At 38.5% G+C, this 16145-nt stretch overlaps 1 protein-coding gene across 2 annotated transcripts in view; it reads right to left on the bottom strand.

Moving 5' to 3' along the window:
* Positions 1-16145, bottom strand: part of LOC111868776 (nucleolar transcription factor 1-A) — a 42971-nt gene extending 26826 nt beyond the window's left edge. Inside the window, exons 1-4 of one of the 2 annotated variants that reach the window (XM_023859734.2) lie at positions 16054-16145; positions 11500-11781; positions 6942-7060; positions 2830-2985 (exon numbers count right to left, since the gene is read on the bottom strand). In XM_023859734.2, the coding sequence (XP_023715502.1) occupies positions 2830-2985; positions 6942-7060; positions 11500-11776 (552 nt within the window). In that variant the 5' untranslated portion in view covers positions 11777-11781; positions 16054-16145. Of the gene's footprint in view, positions 1-2829; positions 2986-6941; positions 7061-11499; positions 11782-15162; positions 15672-16053 lie in introns of those variants that run through there. The other variant, XM_023859735.2, reaches the window with a different exon arrangement.

Consider the following 16145-nt stretch of genomic DNA (forward strand, 5'->3'; position numbering starts at 1 on the left):
GATGTCACATGTCACAATATTAAAATGAATCTTAGAGAGATAGGATGGGATGGTATGGATTAGATTTATACGGTTCAAGATAGGGGCCGGGGTAGGGCTCTTGTGAACACTGTAATAAACCTTTGGGTTCCATAAACTGCTGGGAAGTTACTGAATAGCTGCACAATTGGCAGCTTCTCAAGAAGGGCTCAGCTCCATGAGTGAGTGGGTGAATAACTGATATCAAAGCCAATGAGATATGCAAAACTAAAATGATACAATTGGAATATACAGCAGAATTTCACTATAATAAGAATTTGTAAGATGGCGAAAGATTGATGCTCTAATAAATATTCGTTATGGGCAATTTAGAACGAAAAGCCTGTAGAAACTGTTCCAAGAATAAAGCAATGAATATCTGGGTTGCCTCACTGTAACTGAGAGAAAACACAATAATTTATAATAAAGTTACCTATTCTGTAATACATACACTACATGTGAATCATATTATCAAATTTGAAGTTGATACACAAAAGTAAATAATGTCATCGTAGTTTAATAACAGCAGATATTCATACTTCATATACTTGGGACACACAGTGGGAAACACCGCCTGTACGGTACTAACCACTGAACAAACATGGCAGCTGTGGGGTCTAGCACCAAAACACAACTGCATTTATGCCTCAACTTGGCAACATTCCAGTCTGCATTTCTTGTCCACTGGTTATCAGTTTCTTAACACATTTTATAACAAGAATATATTATGCCTCTTATTAATGCTCAAATACAGAACCTACATAAACACATCATTTTACCATCATGACCAAGTCTGCAAGCACTCTCACTGTTCCCACAAGAAAAAAGATGTATGCATATCATGTGATGTGATGCTGCTTCATGTGCAGAAGTAATCAGAGGTCAGAAGAGACAAATTAAAAGCTACATTCAAGCAAATGTATTAGACTGCTGCAGATAAAATGTCTCTTATTGCTTCTCTCTCTCTGCATAGATGAAACTTAGATCCTTTCCTCTTATGTACCAGGGGACACATGCACTGGCAACGCAACTCAGAATTTGCATAAACCAATACTGAAAGGTAAACGATTTATTAAAATATATAATGACAGAGAAAACAAATTCATTCCTAATGTTCTGCTAACATGGAGAGCTAGCCAAAATCATTATTCTACTACAATTAACTCAATAAATTAAGAAAAATGATTTGATGCATGAGAAGTTAATTCCAAATCTTGAACCAAACTCAGTAACTGTATTTGTCAAAGCATCCTCATGACACATAAATATGTAGAACATAACAGGTGTCTCCAATTACTATCATGACTCACAACACTTCATTTCAATATTTAACTTGGAAAAACATAACCTCCTAAAATTAATGATACTGTCATGTGTTAAGTAACTAGACATGGGTTTTGGACTAGTAATCATATTTATTGCACTTTTCAAAACTCATAACTACAATTCATTGTAACAGTTTTACTACTTCCTGCACTTTATTATTCACCATAGCATAAACTAAGTCTTCTCAGTCTGCTGCATCTTCATCAGCTGTCACCTGGTAAAACTTCCAATGTCATAGATCCCTCAGCTTCCATGTTCCACAGCTCTGGTCCTTGCTGGCTGTCCACTATCTCACAAGTCAACTAGGCATTACCTGGTTACAATCTCCTAACAAGGGCTATTCCCCATACCCTTATGTATAAGGAACTGTACTCACCGCCATCTCAAGATTGCACTGGTCTGTCACTGGCCTCCTAGCAAGAGCCCAGGACTTACTGTCTCAGACTGCTAACTACTGACTGTCTAACTTGGCATTGCTACCGTTTTCAACAGTGGGGGGCCCTCCCTCTCCCATACCTCCGCCAGGCAACTCTCTTGTAGTGCCTACCTCCAAACTCAACTGCTGATCAACTAACTCTGCTATCTCAGGACTTAAGAGAAGCCACAGTCATCTAATGTCCACTGGGCCACTGCCTAGCAATGGATGTGTTTACAGAGCCGTTCCCAAGAAACAGTCATCTCTGCTGACTTCACAATTCTGGCTCTCAGCAAGTAAAGAAAGGAAAAGCTATCCCTGTAACAGGATGTGGAGGCTCATTGGGTTGTGAGATGTTGAGGTTCCCACATTTTCTAGATAATCGGCTCACAGGTGGCGGTGAAGTTGTCAGCCTTACACGTCAGCCACCTTTTAGTCCCAGGATGATTCTTGGTACTAATTTCTGTTAGAGGCTGAGTCCACCCCAAGGCCATAGTGCAGCTGGAAAGATTAGGTCAATTAAAAAATCCAATGACCTCATTGAGAATCGAACCCACGACCTTCCAGTTTGTAGCATAGTACCTCAACCAACTATGGTACTGTGTTCCCCTGGCTGTCAGCAGACACATGAAAATATTAATTAAATAAAAATTTGTAACATAGCACTAATACTTTACTCTACACCTTAAATCCATTCTCAACAATCACCTCAAGATCAGTGAACATCCACAAAACAAGTAAGATCTGGCCATGAAGTAATGTATCCACATGAATATCACATAGTTTCAGACCTTAATTCCATCTACAAGCTCTTTAAAATTGTACAACCAACACATAAGTGGATTAAGAGAAAGTTCCTGTTATTTTTTGTTTCAAAATAAATACACAGAAACTCTGCACACATAAGGGTGAATATGCTGCAAAAATATCAGCAGTCAAAGGGATAAAAGAAATTAACATATTGGGTCTTAGGTGATCTATTTACAGCAATCATGCAGAGGGAAATGGCCTAGTACTGTACTACAAATAATTCTGCTGCTTAGAAGCAGTACTGAAAAATAATTCTTCACCTGTTTCTGACTGCGATAGAAGTTGGTCCACGGTTTTGAAACCCAAGCCTTTGCATCTTCAAGCATTTCCCGCAATAACCTAAATCTTCGCAACCTCTTCTGAATCTTCCCCCACATATCTTTACAGTCCTCTGCTGTGTAACTTGCAAAGCTGACCTGGGAATGACAAAAAGGAGCACTTCAAACCAGTGTCTGATGCAGCACATTGGATAGTTCTGAAACATGGCAGAAAGTTCCCTTAACATCACTAATATAATATATGAACATTTTAAGGTTATGGTAATAAGGTTATGGTAAAGGTAAAGCTTCTATACACAAGCATTAACCACAAAGGTATATGAAGAAGCTCCTTGTATTCTTACAACAGTTAAAGATAAAGAGGTAAAATTGTCCCTGTGCTTAATTAATTAAGGACAATGCCATGAAGCCATATGGAGTGGAGGTATAGGTCCACCATTTTTGACTGAGCATTAGACAGATTTTGAGTGGTAAACTTCAAGCACTTGCCACCTTAGCACCCAGGGAAAGAGCCCCCAGAAACCACTGGATATGACACAGGGTAGGCCATAAAGTAGGTCTGAACACTGTGGAGTAGGACTAAATCTCTTGCTCCTGCTGTGAACTGAACCCCAGCCATCCAGCCTATAGAACATAACTACACTGACTGAGCTTCCATGCATTCTTACCACATATAGCTACTAAACTTGATGAATAAAAAACTAACAGCAAGTTACTTACTGGCTGAAGCAGCAGTAGTCCAGGTACAGTAAGGTTAACTAAACTGAATCACAGCCATGGCAGCTGACCACATTGCATAAAGAAAGTTATCTTAAAGGGAAAACATTTCCTTGTATACCTATACACTACACAGAATTTTATTTTCCTTTTTTTTTTTCTGTGTGTGTGATGCTTGTTCTAGTCAAAAGTTCGAGAGCTCTTCAGTGATGTTAGCAAATATGGTTATACAGGGCATTTAATCGTCAAGGAAACCTGGTAACAGCGCTGATCAGGCTCAACTTTCCTCACGGATTGCTGCTGTAACTGCTGACAGTGGAATAAGTCATTAGCGCTGATAAACACGTGCACTCTTGCTAGTGCAGAGTGGATGGAATGTTTCTCTGCGGCTATCCCCTCATATAGGTTTCTGTACATGCACACATTTATAAGAATACTGTAAAATGAAAACACAAACTTACCTTGCTTTAGAACAGGTGCTGAAAGTGACCCCCTTCTGCTTGCAAACATACCTCACATTGCATAAATAAACTATGCAACACTTTCTGAAGTTGGTTCATGGTAACTGAACCAATTATGCATGTTATTTCATTCTGCAGAGCTTTAGTGGTGCAAGGATTACTCTTGTAGACCTTTAACTTTAAGTTTCCCCAAAGATAAAAATTGCAAAAACTGAGATCTGTGGATCTGAGAGGCTGCAGTCCTCTGCTGATTATTCTGTCTTCACACACTTCCCATATTGCGACCATGGTTGCATTAGCCATATGTGCTGTAGCGCCATCTTGCTGAAAATACCCATATTGTCATCCTTCAGCAGTCAGCTGCTTGAAGAACAGATTCAGTATATCATTAATGCAGCAGTCACAGTTCACAGTTTCATGGAAAAATAAGGGGCCAATGATTCACCGCAGACTTACAGCACACCACACCCCCACCTTTTCACTATGTCATGGCACATGCTGTATAGTGTGAGGATTTTCATCGTTCCATATTCTTACACTGGTTTCCTGTGCTAAGCATATTAATGATTTTTGGGGACTGACCTGTAGTCATGTCTCAATATCCCGAACTTTTTCTTCAGTCAGCACAATCCTCTTCGATTGCTTCTTTATGTCACACACTGAACCTGTGGCCTGCCACTTTTTCACAAGCTCGAATACACACATGACTTTGTGGGAACTGGCGCATCAGGATATTTACGATGAAACTTACGGACACATTTTCTCTAAGTTTTTTCCTTGCAAAAGTTTTGACAATAAACACATGCTGTTCAATAGTGAACTTCATTTCAGTAAAAATGTCAGCCACCTATCGACATCTCTAACACAGACTATTAATGTGACTTAACTGCAGTGACAAGATTACGTCACCAGACGGCATGTGTTTATCAGTGATAATGAGTCATTCTGCTATCAGCAGTTACAGCAGCAATCTGTGAATAATGTTGGGCCCGGTCAGTGGTGTTGCGATGTTTCCTCATTGGTTGAATGCAGTGTACTACTTGAATTATGCATGTGCAATAATTCATCCAATTGTAATAAAACTCCATGTTTGCTACTGTCAGTACGACTGTCACTACTACTGCTACTGCAGTCAACATCGTTATCCTGAAATATTACTTGTTCAAAGGTTTCTTCAACTATACCCTCTTGTCCATGGTACGTGTTAAGAACCATTCTTCTTCTACTATTTCTAAGAATTTCTGATGACACAGTCAGTCTAAATCCTTAATTATAATACCTGTATACTTGCCAACAATCCACTGCTTTACATCCACTCAAATGATTCCAATTGGGTTTCAGGTGAAATGATAGTGATTCAATCTTACACAGTCTCAATAATGTCAGTAACATTAAATAACCAACATAAAAAATGATAACGTGGCAAAGTCGACATAGGATGTCCACAATCTGCTAAAATCCCATTGATGAGATGTTGCCACATGCCACACAGTTGAGTTTTCAACACGGACTCACCGAAGAGGATGTTCTTTTCAATTAATGGGGTTTTCATTTCCACTCTGATGGAGTAAAATGTTGGTAACTTATCTCCATGAATGTGATAAGATGTGGCATCAATAATTAGTACTAACTTGGGCAGAAAATTTTAAATTAGTAATGTTTCTAACCAGCATACATAACTGTTGCTGTCCATTTCATTGTAATAATAGCCTATTTTCTGTCCGAATATATATATACGATGGGGTACAAAAAGAAACTGAACTAATTTTTCTGTGGGCAGAGCTTTTGTAGTACCGCGTTTTGCCGCTATGAGCGCATAGAGCTAACATTCCTGAGTCGATAAGCCGACTACCGTTGCTTCAGAAGGTAAGGACTAGTTTCGGCAGAGTTTACAGTGACAACTGTTTTGTGTGATCGTCGTTTTTGCAATGGCTGATTTTCGCGAACAGCGTGCGGCGGTGAAATTCTGCTTTTTGCTCGGGAAAAGTGGAACAGAAACTCTTGAAATGTTAAAAACGGTGTACAAGGATGATGCTATGGGGAAAACTCAAGTGTTTGAGTGGTTTTCCCGTTTCAAAAATGGTGAAACGTCAATTGATGACAAACCTCGTTCTGGTCATCCTTCCATGGCCCGAACACATGAAAATGTTGAAAAAATTTGTCAAATCATCAAGGAAGATCGATGACGGACCACTGAAGAAATTGTGGAGCTGTCGGGAGTGACTTGGAGCTCAGTGGCCAGATTTGTGGTAGTGGGGTGACTGGTTTTTCCATCATGACAATGCCCCTGCTCACACAGCCCTGTCTGTATGACAATTCTTGACCAAAAATGGTATGACCCCTGTTCTTCACCCTCCATACTCACCCGACCTTGCTCCGTGTGACTTTTTTTTTGTTTCCTTTGAATGAAAAGAGACATGAAAGGAAAAAACGACGGAGGCGCTGTCAAGCATCTCAAAAGATGAATTTAGACAATGTTTTAAAAAATGGAATAAAAGGCTAGACAAGTGTATTAGTGTAAGTGGAGAGTACTTTGAAGGGGATTGAAGGTTTGTGCTTAAAATTTGAATAAATATGTTTAAAAAAAAATAAGATCGGTTTCTTTTGGGTACCCCCTTGTACATATCATGGATGAAAATCAGTGCAACAGGACCCTACAATACAACATAATGTAAGTGATTTTAATTATGTGACTCATGTAATTTTGTATATGTATATTGATATATCTATTTTCAAAGGGACTATTTCCACATCCTAGGTTTGTTACCTGTATGGATATATGGAAAATAAAGGAAATGAATGAATGAAGAAGTCACAAGTCCTTTCTGGAAATCCTAGTCTAATGCTTCCTACACCCAGGTCAGAAGAAACTTGGACTGAAATTATGAGCCTATTTAAAAACAAATGCTGCCTTACATTATCCCAATTGAGCTTGTCGGCACGGGAATCAAACCGAAGGCTATCTTTCTGAGGAATCTCTTTCTCTATACGCTTCACGAGCTCCATCAAATCTGCTTCTGGCCAGTCAGGAATATCTGCAATAAATACGATATTCCATTAGTCAGGAGTCAAAAGATGCAGGAGTCGATTCCATTTATTTGTTGCATGCATTGCTAAACAGCATGGCTATGATCATCCTAACTATACAAGTTGGGACATCTTGGACTTCATTACTTTATCACCACTTTCAGCAAACACCTCAGCAGTTACAAGATTTTGCAGAAGGTATATTGGAGACTTCTGATATACAAAGCAGTTGGTTGTACTACTCTGTCCAAAAAGTATCCGACCTTGGGCCGGCAAAACAAAGTTCTGTATCTGGGTGGTTACCATACCTAATCGCCTTCAAAGTAGGCCCCTTGTGATTCCACACACTTAGCCCAGCGGTCCTTCCATTGCTGGAAGCAATTCTGGAAGGCTTCTTTTGGATTGGCATGCAGCTGTGCCGTCACATTCTGTATGATGTCCTCGCGGCTGTCAAAACAGCAGCCATTTAGCGGTGTCTTCCATCTCAGGAACAGCCAGAAATCACAAGGAGCCATGTCAGGAGAGAAGGGAGCCTGGCAAACCTGCGGAATGCCATGCTTGGCCAGGAAACCCTGGATCAGGTGTGACGAATGAGCTGGGGCGTTGTCATGATGCAGTTGCCAGTTGCATGCGTCCCACAGCTCCAGTCTCTCGTGCTGAACTGCATCACGATAGTGGAGGACTTCTTGGTAGTACTCCTTATTCACAGTCTGGCCTAGTGGTGCATACTCATGATGCACAACAACCCAGTAATACAAAAAAAAACAGTCAGTATCACCTTCACATTGCTCTGAACCTGTCGTGCTCTTCTGGGCCTTGGGGATGTTGGATGCTTCCATTGTGACACCTGGACCTTGGTTTCTGGGTCATATCTGTACACCCACGACTCATCACCAGTGATCAGTCTTCAGGAACTCAGGATCCCTGTTGGCACACTCCAGCATGTCCTGTGCGACCTCAAGACGGAGGTGTTGCTGCTCTGGCGAAAGCAGCTTTGGCACAAATTTTGCCGCCACTCTTTGCATGCCCAAATCCTCAGTTAAAATTGTGTTTGTGGAACTTCTGCTGATCCCAACCTCATCAGCAACTTCACGGATGACCAAAGGATGGTCCTCCATGATCAGCGTCTGCACTTTTTCAATGACATCAGCATTTCAGCTCATTGACAGTCTCCCGGAACGCTGCTCACTGTCCGCCGACATACGGCCATGTTTAAAGTGGTTGTACCACTCTTTAATTTGAGTGACCCCCATTGCATCATCGCCGAAAGCCTGCTGAATTTTGTGAATTGTTTCCGCTTGGGTATCCCCAAGTTTCTGACAAAACTTGATGCAGCATCGCTGCTCCAAGCATTCTGTCCTCTTGAGTGAAACGAGAATGCGAAGAACACGTGTTACACCACTTCACTATCTAGCAGAAAATCACGCATGCGCATGAAAGACCCTTCTACCACTACGCTCAGTTTCCCCACCCCTTTGGCCACTACTTACAGCAGAAAAAGACAAAGTTGGATACTTTTTGGACATATGGTTTGTAATACATACAATTAGGGACAACAGATTTTTCAAAATACACATACAAAAGTTCTAAGGGATGACTGGTGATAGATCGGTGTTACATAATTTGTGTATGGAAATGCAAGAACGAACACTCATAAAGAATAAAGTTCCACTGTGGAACACAATTACTGTAAAAGATCTTCTCAGTACACAATATTAACCCATCAGATTAGCGTATAAAACCATTCCAAGTATGTTTTGCAGGAACTGAATGCTGACTTATAGAACCATTCTGTCTTGGTAGTTTACCATGTAGTTTCAACTTTACCTACAAGATGGTGATGTATAATTCTCAGGTATCTTAATGAATGTTTCTGCAACATGGCCACACATTACAATGTCCACATGAAAAATCTTGGTGACAGCAAAAATGGTGAAAAAAACTGTGAGTTTGAATGCTGGTAATACAACATAAAAATGACACGGTAGGCATGTGTAAGAGGATAACATTAAAGCTCTCCTTTGCAGGAATAGTGACTCTGGATGCAGCAATGATGAAATTATTACAAATGACAGTACAGTTTCCAGTGATGACAGAACAGAGAGAAGATGCCAAAACTGAATTGAAAGCAAACTAGGAGTGGAAGCTGGGCCAAAACAGTCTACAGAACATCATGTATCGTGCAATGTATGGAATAAATGCTTCCCTTGTAAGAAAATGGAGCAAGGAAGGAACTCATAATGTAGGAACTGTTTTAAGTATGAAGAAAAAATATATCTAATTCAAAACTACAAAACTAGATAACAATGATGAATGGTCTGGTTAGCAGTGGGCTGCCAGACCACTGACACTAAACGTATATGGAACAGTTTTCTCATCTCCATTCAATAAAAGCAAAATGTATTGCTTGGAATCAGTTCCATACACTGTATAATCTACATGCTACAGCATTTCTTAGCTTTATATCCACCAGACCAAGGAAGTGTGTATATCCACCCTTGACTATGTGCCTCAGAACTCCCATCACATATGCATTATCAATGAGAAGAGACAGAGAGTAGAGTTCTGTTAATAATTCCAGTCATGGGGTTGCATTTATGCATGATCTGACTTCTAGACCAGGAGGTAAATAGGCTGCTAAGTGTTATCTTCAAGAACATTTTGGCTGTAAAGTGGAGAGCTCAAAAAGACGTTCACATCTTGTCAACCCTTCACACAGCAACAAGCGAATTTTTAAAAATAATAATACGAAGGCTATTCATAAAGTAAGCTTCATTTATTTTAGGCAACTAATGTAGAAGCAGGGGAGAGCTTGCACACATGACATGACTCACTGCCTTGTAAACAATCAAACAACTGGTCACCTACTGTTTGTTCTGGTCTCTACAGAGTGAGTTATGATGTGTCCTGCGATTGATAATCCTGCTAGCTTGAAATTCACAGTTATCATAGGTTTTCTTGGCAAAAACATGAGTACTGCAGAAATCCATCATGAATTATGTGCTGTGGTTAGAATAAAATGTAATGGGTGAAGGTACTGTAAGACAGTGATGCTTAATATTCAAAGAAGGGCTGATGCACTTTGCTGCATGATTTATACTCATGCAGCAAAGTACACCACATAAAACAGACAACACAACATTAACCATTGGCATCCGACAATGTGAAAGAGTTCATTTTCTAGAAGTTAACATAATGATAGCAACACAACGGTTTGACACAGCAAGTAACAGAAGAATTTGGTGTAGGCTATGTGTGGTCTCCTACAACAACAGACATGAAGCTCATAAGCAGCTTACAAAGTTTTTTATAATCAATTTTAGATTTAGTTTTGACCTAACTGTTAAATTTGTTTTAACCTAATAGTTATTTTTAATGTTTAATCACATGTATGATTCTTGTTTGAATCAATGTCTGGTCTAGTTTAGTCTAGTCTAGTTGATGAGCTGAATATATATAAAGTAACTTTCTTGAACCATATGTATATAAATGGGAACGCGAGCGTTGCAGTTCAGTGGTTGAGTGTGTGAGATTTGCAGCACCTGAGGATGGCCCATTTGGGTAGAAACATGTAGTGCTATACCGTATTTACACATGTATAGGCACAATTTTCAGACAGAAATTATAGAAAAAATAATTTTCTTGGAATATTATTTCAGGAGTATTACACCCTGTATTACTGTTTATGAATATAATTTTTTTTAAATGAAGTGTGATTTCAAATATTTCGAATATAAGCCGCACCCCAGTTTTCCTCTTGAATTTCTGGCAAAAAATGTGCAGCCTATACATGCGTAAATATGGTATATGTTAATAGACAATTGTTGTGTTGATGGTGGAATTTGTATATGTTGATTGTATACACGCAACTGAATGCAAACGTTAAAATTACTTTCCCAGTACTACATTGTACAGTGAGAGGATACATAACTACAGTCTTTTACTTAGTTGATATGGCAATACACGAAAGGATATGACCAAGAAAAAGATACATTTCACTGACTTCAGTATATGGGTTAAAGTTTGAGGCAAAATATTACTCTTTCACAAAGCAGAGTAGGTGGAAGACTTCTACTAATTCACAGTTCTTCAAGGCTGCAATTAAAATCTGGGGCAAGCAGTTTGGCACCTACATCAACAGTTTCAGTCAAGATCTTGCAAGGTGTCCAAGAGATGCCACATTCATTGCATCTGGAGGGCTGCTTCAAATCCTACCACTCTTATGGAATAATGAACCAATATAAAGCTGAGGTTTTCCTCTCAATGCAACATATATTCACTAATGTGAACCTAAATTAATATATAGATTCTGAATATTTATATGGTGTCAAACCCTCACAACTTGATTTTTAGATACAGTATTCCAGTCCCAATGCCTTTTCTGTAAGAGAAAACCTAAAAAAAGGATTTTTCAATTCACAAACCAACAACAAACAGGTAAACTCACCAACATTTGACTGATTTGTGTGATGTGTCTGGCCTGCATCATCGTTACCATCATCGTCATCATCGTCAACATCATAAACTTCAGTTTTGATAATGGTGTCTCTTGCATCTTGTGACTTTCTGCCCCGTGACCCAGCTATGCTGCTCCTGGAAGACTTATTAGCTACTGAGGTAACACTGTGGCTTGTGCTTGCACCATCACTCAATCGCATCTTCTTGCTCGCAGATTCTGTTCCTTCTGCTTCAAGGGTTAGGGGCCGCTTTTTTTTAGAGACCATTGTCACTATGGGATCAGAGGGATTACTAATTTATGGTTTAAATCTTCCATGATGTGTATGTATTGACCGTCTTCTAGTGCACACAATCTCACTTGTCACTTCACTACATGTTTCGGCATCACTGTGCCATCCTCAGGTGTGTTATTTACGTTAAACTACTGTCCTGCTCGCCATCAGGTGTCGTTTATAAAATGATTTAAAATGTATATTCGTCATGTACTATAATAAACGACACATGATGGCGAGCAGTGCAATAGTTTAACGTAAATAACACACCTGAGGATGGCACAGTGATGCCGAAACATGTAGTGAAGTGACAAGTGAGATTGTGTGCACTAGAAGACGGTCAATACATACACATCATGGACGTGAATCAGTGCAACAGGACACTAAAATACAACATCTCACTGAGTACAATTTGTTGAAATAAATCACCTGAATGAAAATATCCAAAATACATATATATATATATATATATATATCACCCTTGAGAGACACAATACATGGGGTACCACAGGGGTCAATTCTGGGACCACTACTGTTTCTTCTATATATAAATGATCTCCCACTAAATGCACAAGGTGCAGAAATGGTATTGTTTGCAGATGATATTAATGTACTTGTTATTGATAAAGATAAAGATGTAGCTCAACAGAAAATAAATAAGATCATGAATCAGCTTGAAACATGGTTTCATGTAAATAACCTTTTAATAAATATTAAAAAACAGTTGCTATGTCATTCCATCTTAGTAAAAATAGGTTTGTAGTTATACTGCAGATACTCTATAATAACTTGGAAACTGCTTATTCATCGGAACTGAAATTTTTAGGTATAGATATTATAGAAAACCTTAAATGGAATACCCACATCAACTCATTATGTTCAAAACTTAGTAACACATCCTATATAATTAAATCTCTAAGAGGAGTTTTGAGTCCAAATATGTTAGAGGCATTTATTTTGGAAAGTTTCAATCGTTACTGAGATATGGAATAATATTTGGGGGGGGGGGGTTGAAGGTGATAGTATAAAGGTATTTAAAATGCAGAAGAGGGTGTTGCAAATAATTAGTGGACTTGGTAAACAAGAGTAATGCAGCCAATTTTTAAAGATTATGGCATCCTCACAGTCACATCTTTGTATACCTTAGAGGTATGTTACATAAAAAAGCACAAAGCAGATTTGATCCAAAATATAAATATTCATAGTTATAATACAAGAATAAAAAAAGATTTTCATGTTCAATTCTGCAGAACTACATTATTTAAAAAAGTGTGGTAAATATGGGGATAGAATTGTAAAGTAGGGTGCCAAAATAAAAAACTTGGTGGGTTTTTCAGCTTTTAAAAAATACTTAATATCATTTTTATTGAAAAATTATTTTTATATGATAAATTAATTTGTTAGTTTTAATAAAAAAGGGGAGGGTGCAAGTACTTATGTTTGGATGTCATAGCCATTCATGAGCTGTATATAGTAGTTTGTATATTTTTTTAAATATTGTATTTATATATTGCTTATGATTGTAACAAATGTTGGTAGTATGCTTGTAACTTTGTAGGTTTATTTCATTAAATTATATTACAAAATGACTTGTCCAAGTGTTACTATGTAGCAAAATGGATGAAATAAAATTCAATACAATGCAATACAATTCTTCTGGTTCAGAATAGGGATTAATGGTAGCTTCTACGCACACAATAATGAACCTTCAGATTCCATAAACATTCCACTAACTTCTCAAGACAGACTCTACTCCAGGGAGTTAGTTATGAGACTGAGAAATGAATTATAGCAGTTCAAACATTTTTAAAATCTTACAGGACATTAATACAGACAAGCATAGCCCCGCACAGTTTCTGTCTATCTATAATAATATAGCAGCCTCTGTAGTCTAGGGGTAACATTCCCACCTCATGACTCAAGGTACGCGGGTTCAAACCTGGCGGAGGTCGTGGAATTTTTAAGGGCAGAAAAATTCAGGGAACAAGTCCTCCGGGAGGGACTTCAAGCTGTGTGTCCTGTGTCATAGCTTTACGGCACGTAAAAGATCCTCATGTCTCTAGGAGACCTCTGAGCAAAATTAGNAGGCAGATACCTACCTTCTTCCTCAACACAGAGGGTTCCCCACATCGACAAAACTGCAACTAATAGTAGAGTGAATTTACCGACTACACAACACGTTTTTTATTATTATCACTACATGTTTCGACCTCAAGAGGTCATCCTCAGGTGTATGAACACGGCTGTATAATTACACGTGGTCACATTCACTTTTCACTCATTCGACCCTGTATCTTATCCAGATTTACGCTCACTAATATATCGAGTTCTTTTTATAAAACACAGGTTAAAATTATTATTATAATTTAATTGTTAAAAGTTAAAAGTTTGTGAATCAAAGTTCAATACATGTCACTGGTTACACTTTCACTTGTTTTTACAGTCTCATTTTACTTACGCTCACAACTTCGATTCACGAACTTTTAACTTTTAACTGTAATTATACAGCTGTGTTCATACACCTGAGGATGACCTCTTGAGGTTGAAACATGTAGTGATAATAATAAAAAACGTTTTGTGTAGTCGGTAAATTCACTCTACTATTAATTAAACACACAACAGGATGCAAGAAATGATTAAAACTGCAACTGTCTAACAGTAACAAAATCTGGTCTTAGACCCCAGAAGAGGCTTGACACCAAGACTGACTGGTCAATTGACTGTAGGTCATAACCCGAATTTGACTGAAGTCAGTCAGAAGTTGACATCAGACAGTTATGAGTCTGCAGTTGCAGCTGGTGGTTGGCTGCATTCACAAAAGCAGAGGAATCTCTACTGTTAAAAAACCTCAAACAAGCAATGACCAGTGAAGAGAGAACAAACTGAGATGCCTCAGTATTTGCTATAGTGATACATAGAGTTTGTAGACTGGTGAGTGTTATAGTTATTTGTAGTTACATGTTTGTGTTCAATAAATCCAATTATCAATCCAAAACCCATGTCTATTCATTAACATGTGACAATACTAAAACACATTAGCATGAGAGGACCAGATATTTCGAATAACTTAATTTGCTGCGACCATCACCAAATTACTATTCTGATAGAAAATGTTGAATTAGAATCTGTTTATGTATTCATTATTTTGCACATAATGTTTATGAATACTTTATTTTTTATTGTTATTTTAGCTTTATTAATTGTATTTAAGGTTGATACTTCTTTTCTTACTTCACTGAAGCATGAACTTCAGATCATGTTCATAAATGAAATAACTACTGAAGTGCATATGTCCTGTATACACATATTTTGATCTACAGGATAAAATAAAAAAAGTAATGAATGCTTCAAAATACCCATGTTCCACCAAAGAAACTTACCGATGAAATCGGCATGTAATCATGCAATGCTGTTACATGAAGCCTTGAATATGATTACAAAATACGTCATTCATGAACTTTAATTCGACCTCATAAAACTGTAATTACTAGGTGATAAATTTTGGATGTAACTCACAAAACAAATCACGATTATTATTATTATTATACCTAACACAAAATAGACAACAGTATACAATTTTATTATTTGCACGTAAAAAGTCTGAAGCCGCCAGTGTGCACCGTAATCAGACGCTTTCTCGATCGGCCCTCATCTTGTGACACTACCGTAGCTTCCCCGGTCTCCAGCCCGGGTAAAACAAGCGGCATGTAGTCCGAGGCCAGCCGAAGTTACCGACCCACAACGGACGGCAGAGACGGGGCCGGGGCGACGGGTTCGCTTGCCTGTTTGCCTCGCACGTCACCGAGACCACTCACTCACGACATGGCGGCGATCCCCCCATTACCCGCCGCAATCACTAAAACGGCCTCGCCCGCATTCCGCTTCCGTCGTGTCGACCTACACGCAACAGAACTTGTTAATTTATCTAAGTATTTACCTCCATAACTAACAATATAATCACATCAAAGTAATGAGGAATAATCACAGATTCCGTTAACATATTTATATAGTGTACAGGTCAGCTGAAACAGTGTGTCGAGCAGAAAATATTCCATCGTACGCAGCGGAATATGGTTGCCGGCTACTACAGCTGCGACTGCGGCCAACGAAATCAGTGAGGCAGCCATCTTGAGCAATAGCATATAAAAGTTAATATTCCCACAAAACTCAACAGAAAAGTGGCAAATATAATCAAAATACTTTATAGGAAAACATCCACTTGCACGAACAACATATTAATACTAGTATAACCGAAATAAACAATAACATACAATTTAAGTTTACCAGTACGGATCTTCTCACTTAACACGTGTGATGGGATACGCGCTTCCAATGACACCAATGTTCCAAACAAAATTCGCTA

The sequence above is a fragment of the Cryptotermes secundus genome, unplaced genomic scaffold, assembly GCF_002891405.2.
Source record: "Cryptotermes secundus unplaced genomic scaffold, Csec_1.0 scaffold174, whole genome shotgun sequence".
Classification (NCBI taxonomy): domain Eukaryota; kingdom Metazoa; phylum Arthropoda; class Insecta; order Blattodea; family Kalotermitidae; genus Cryptotermes; species Cryptotermes secundus.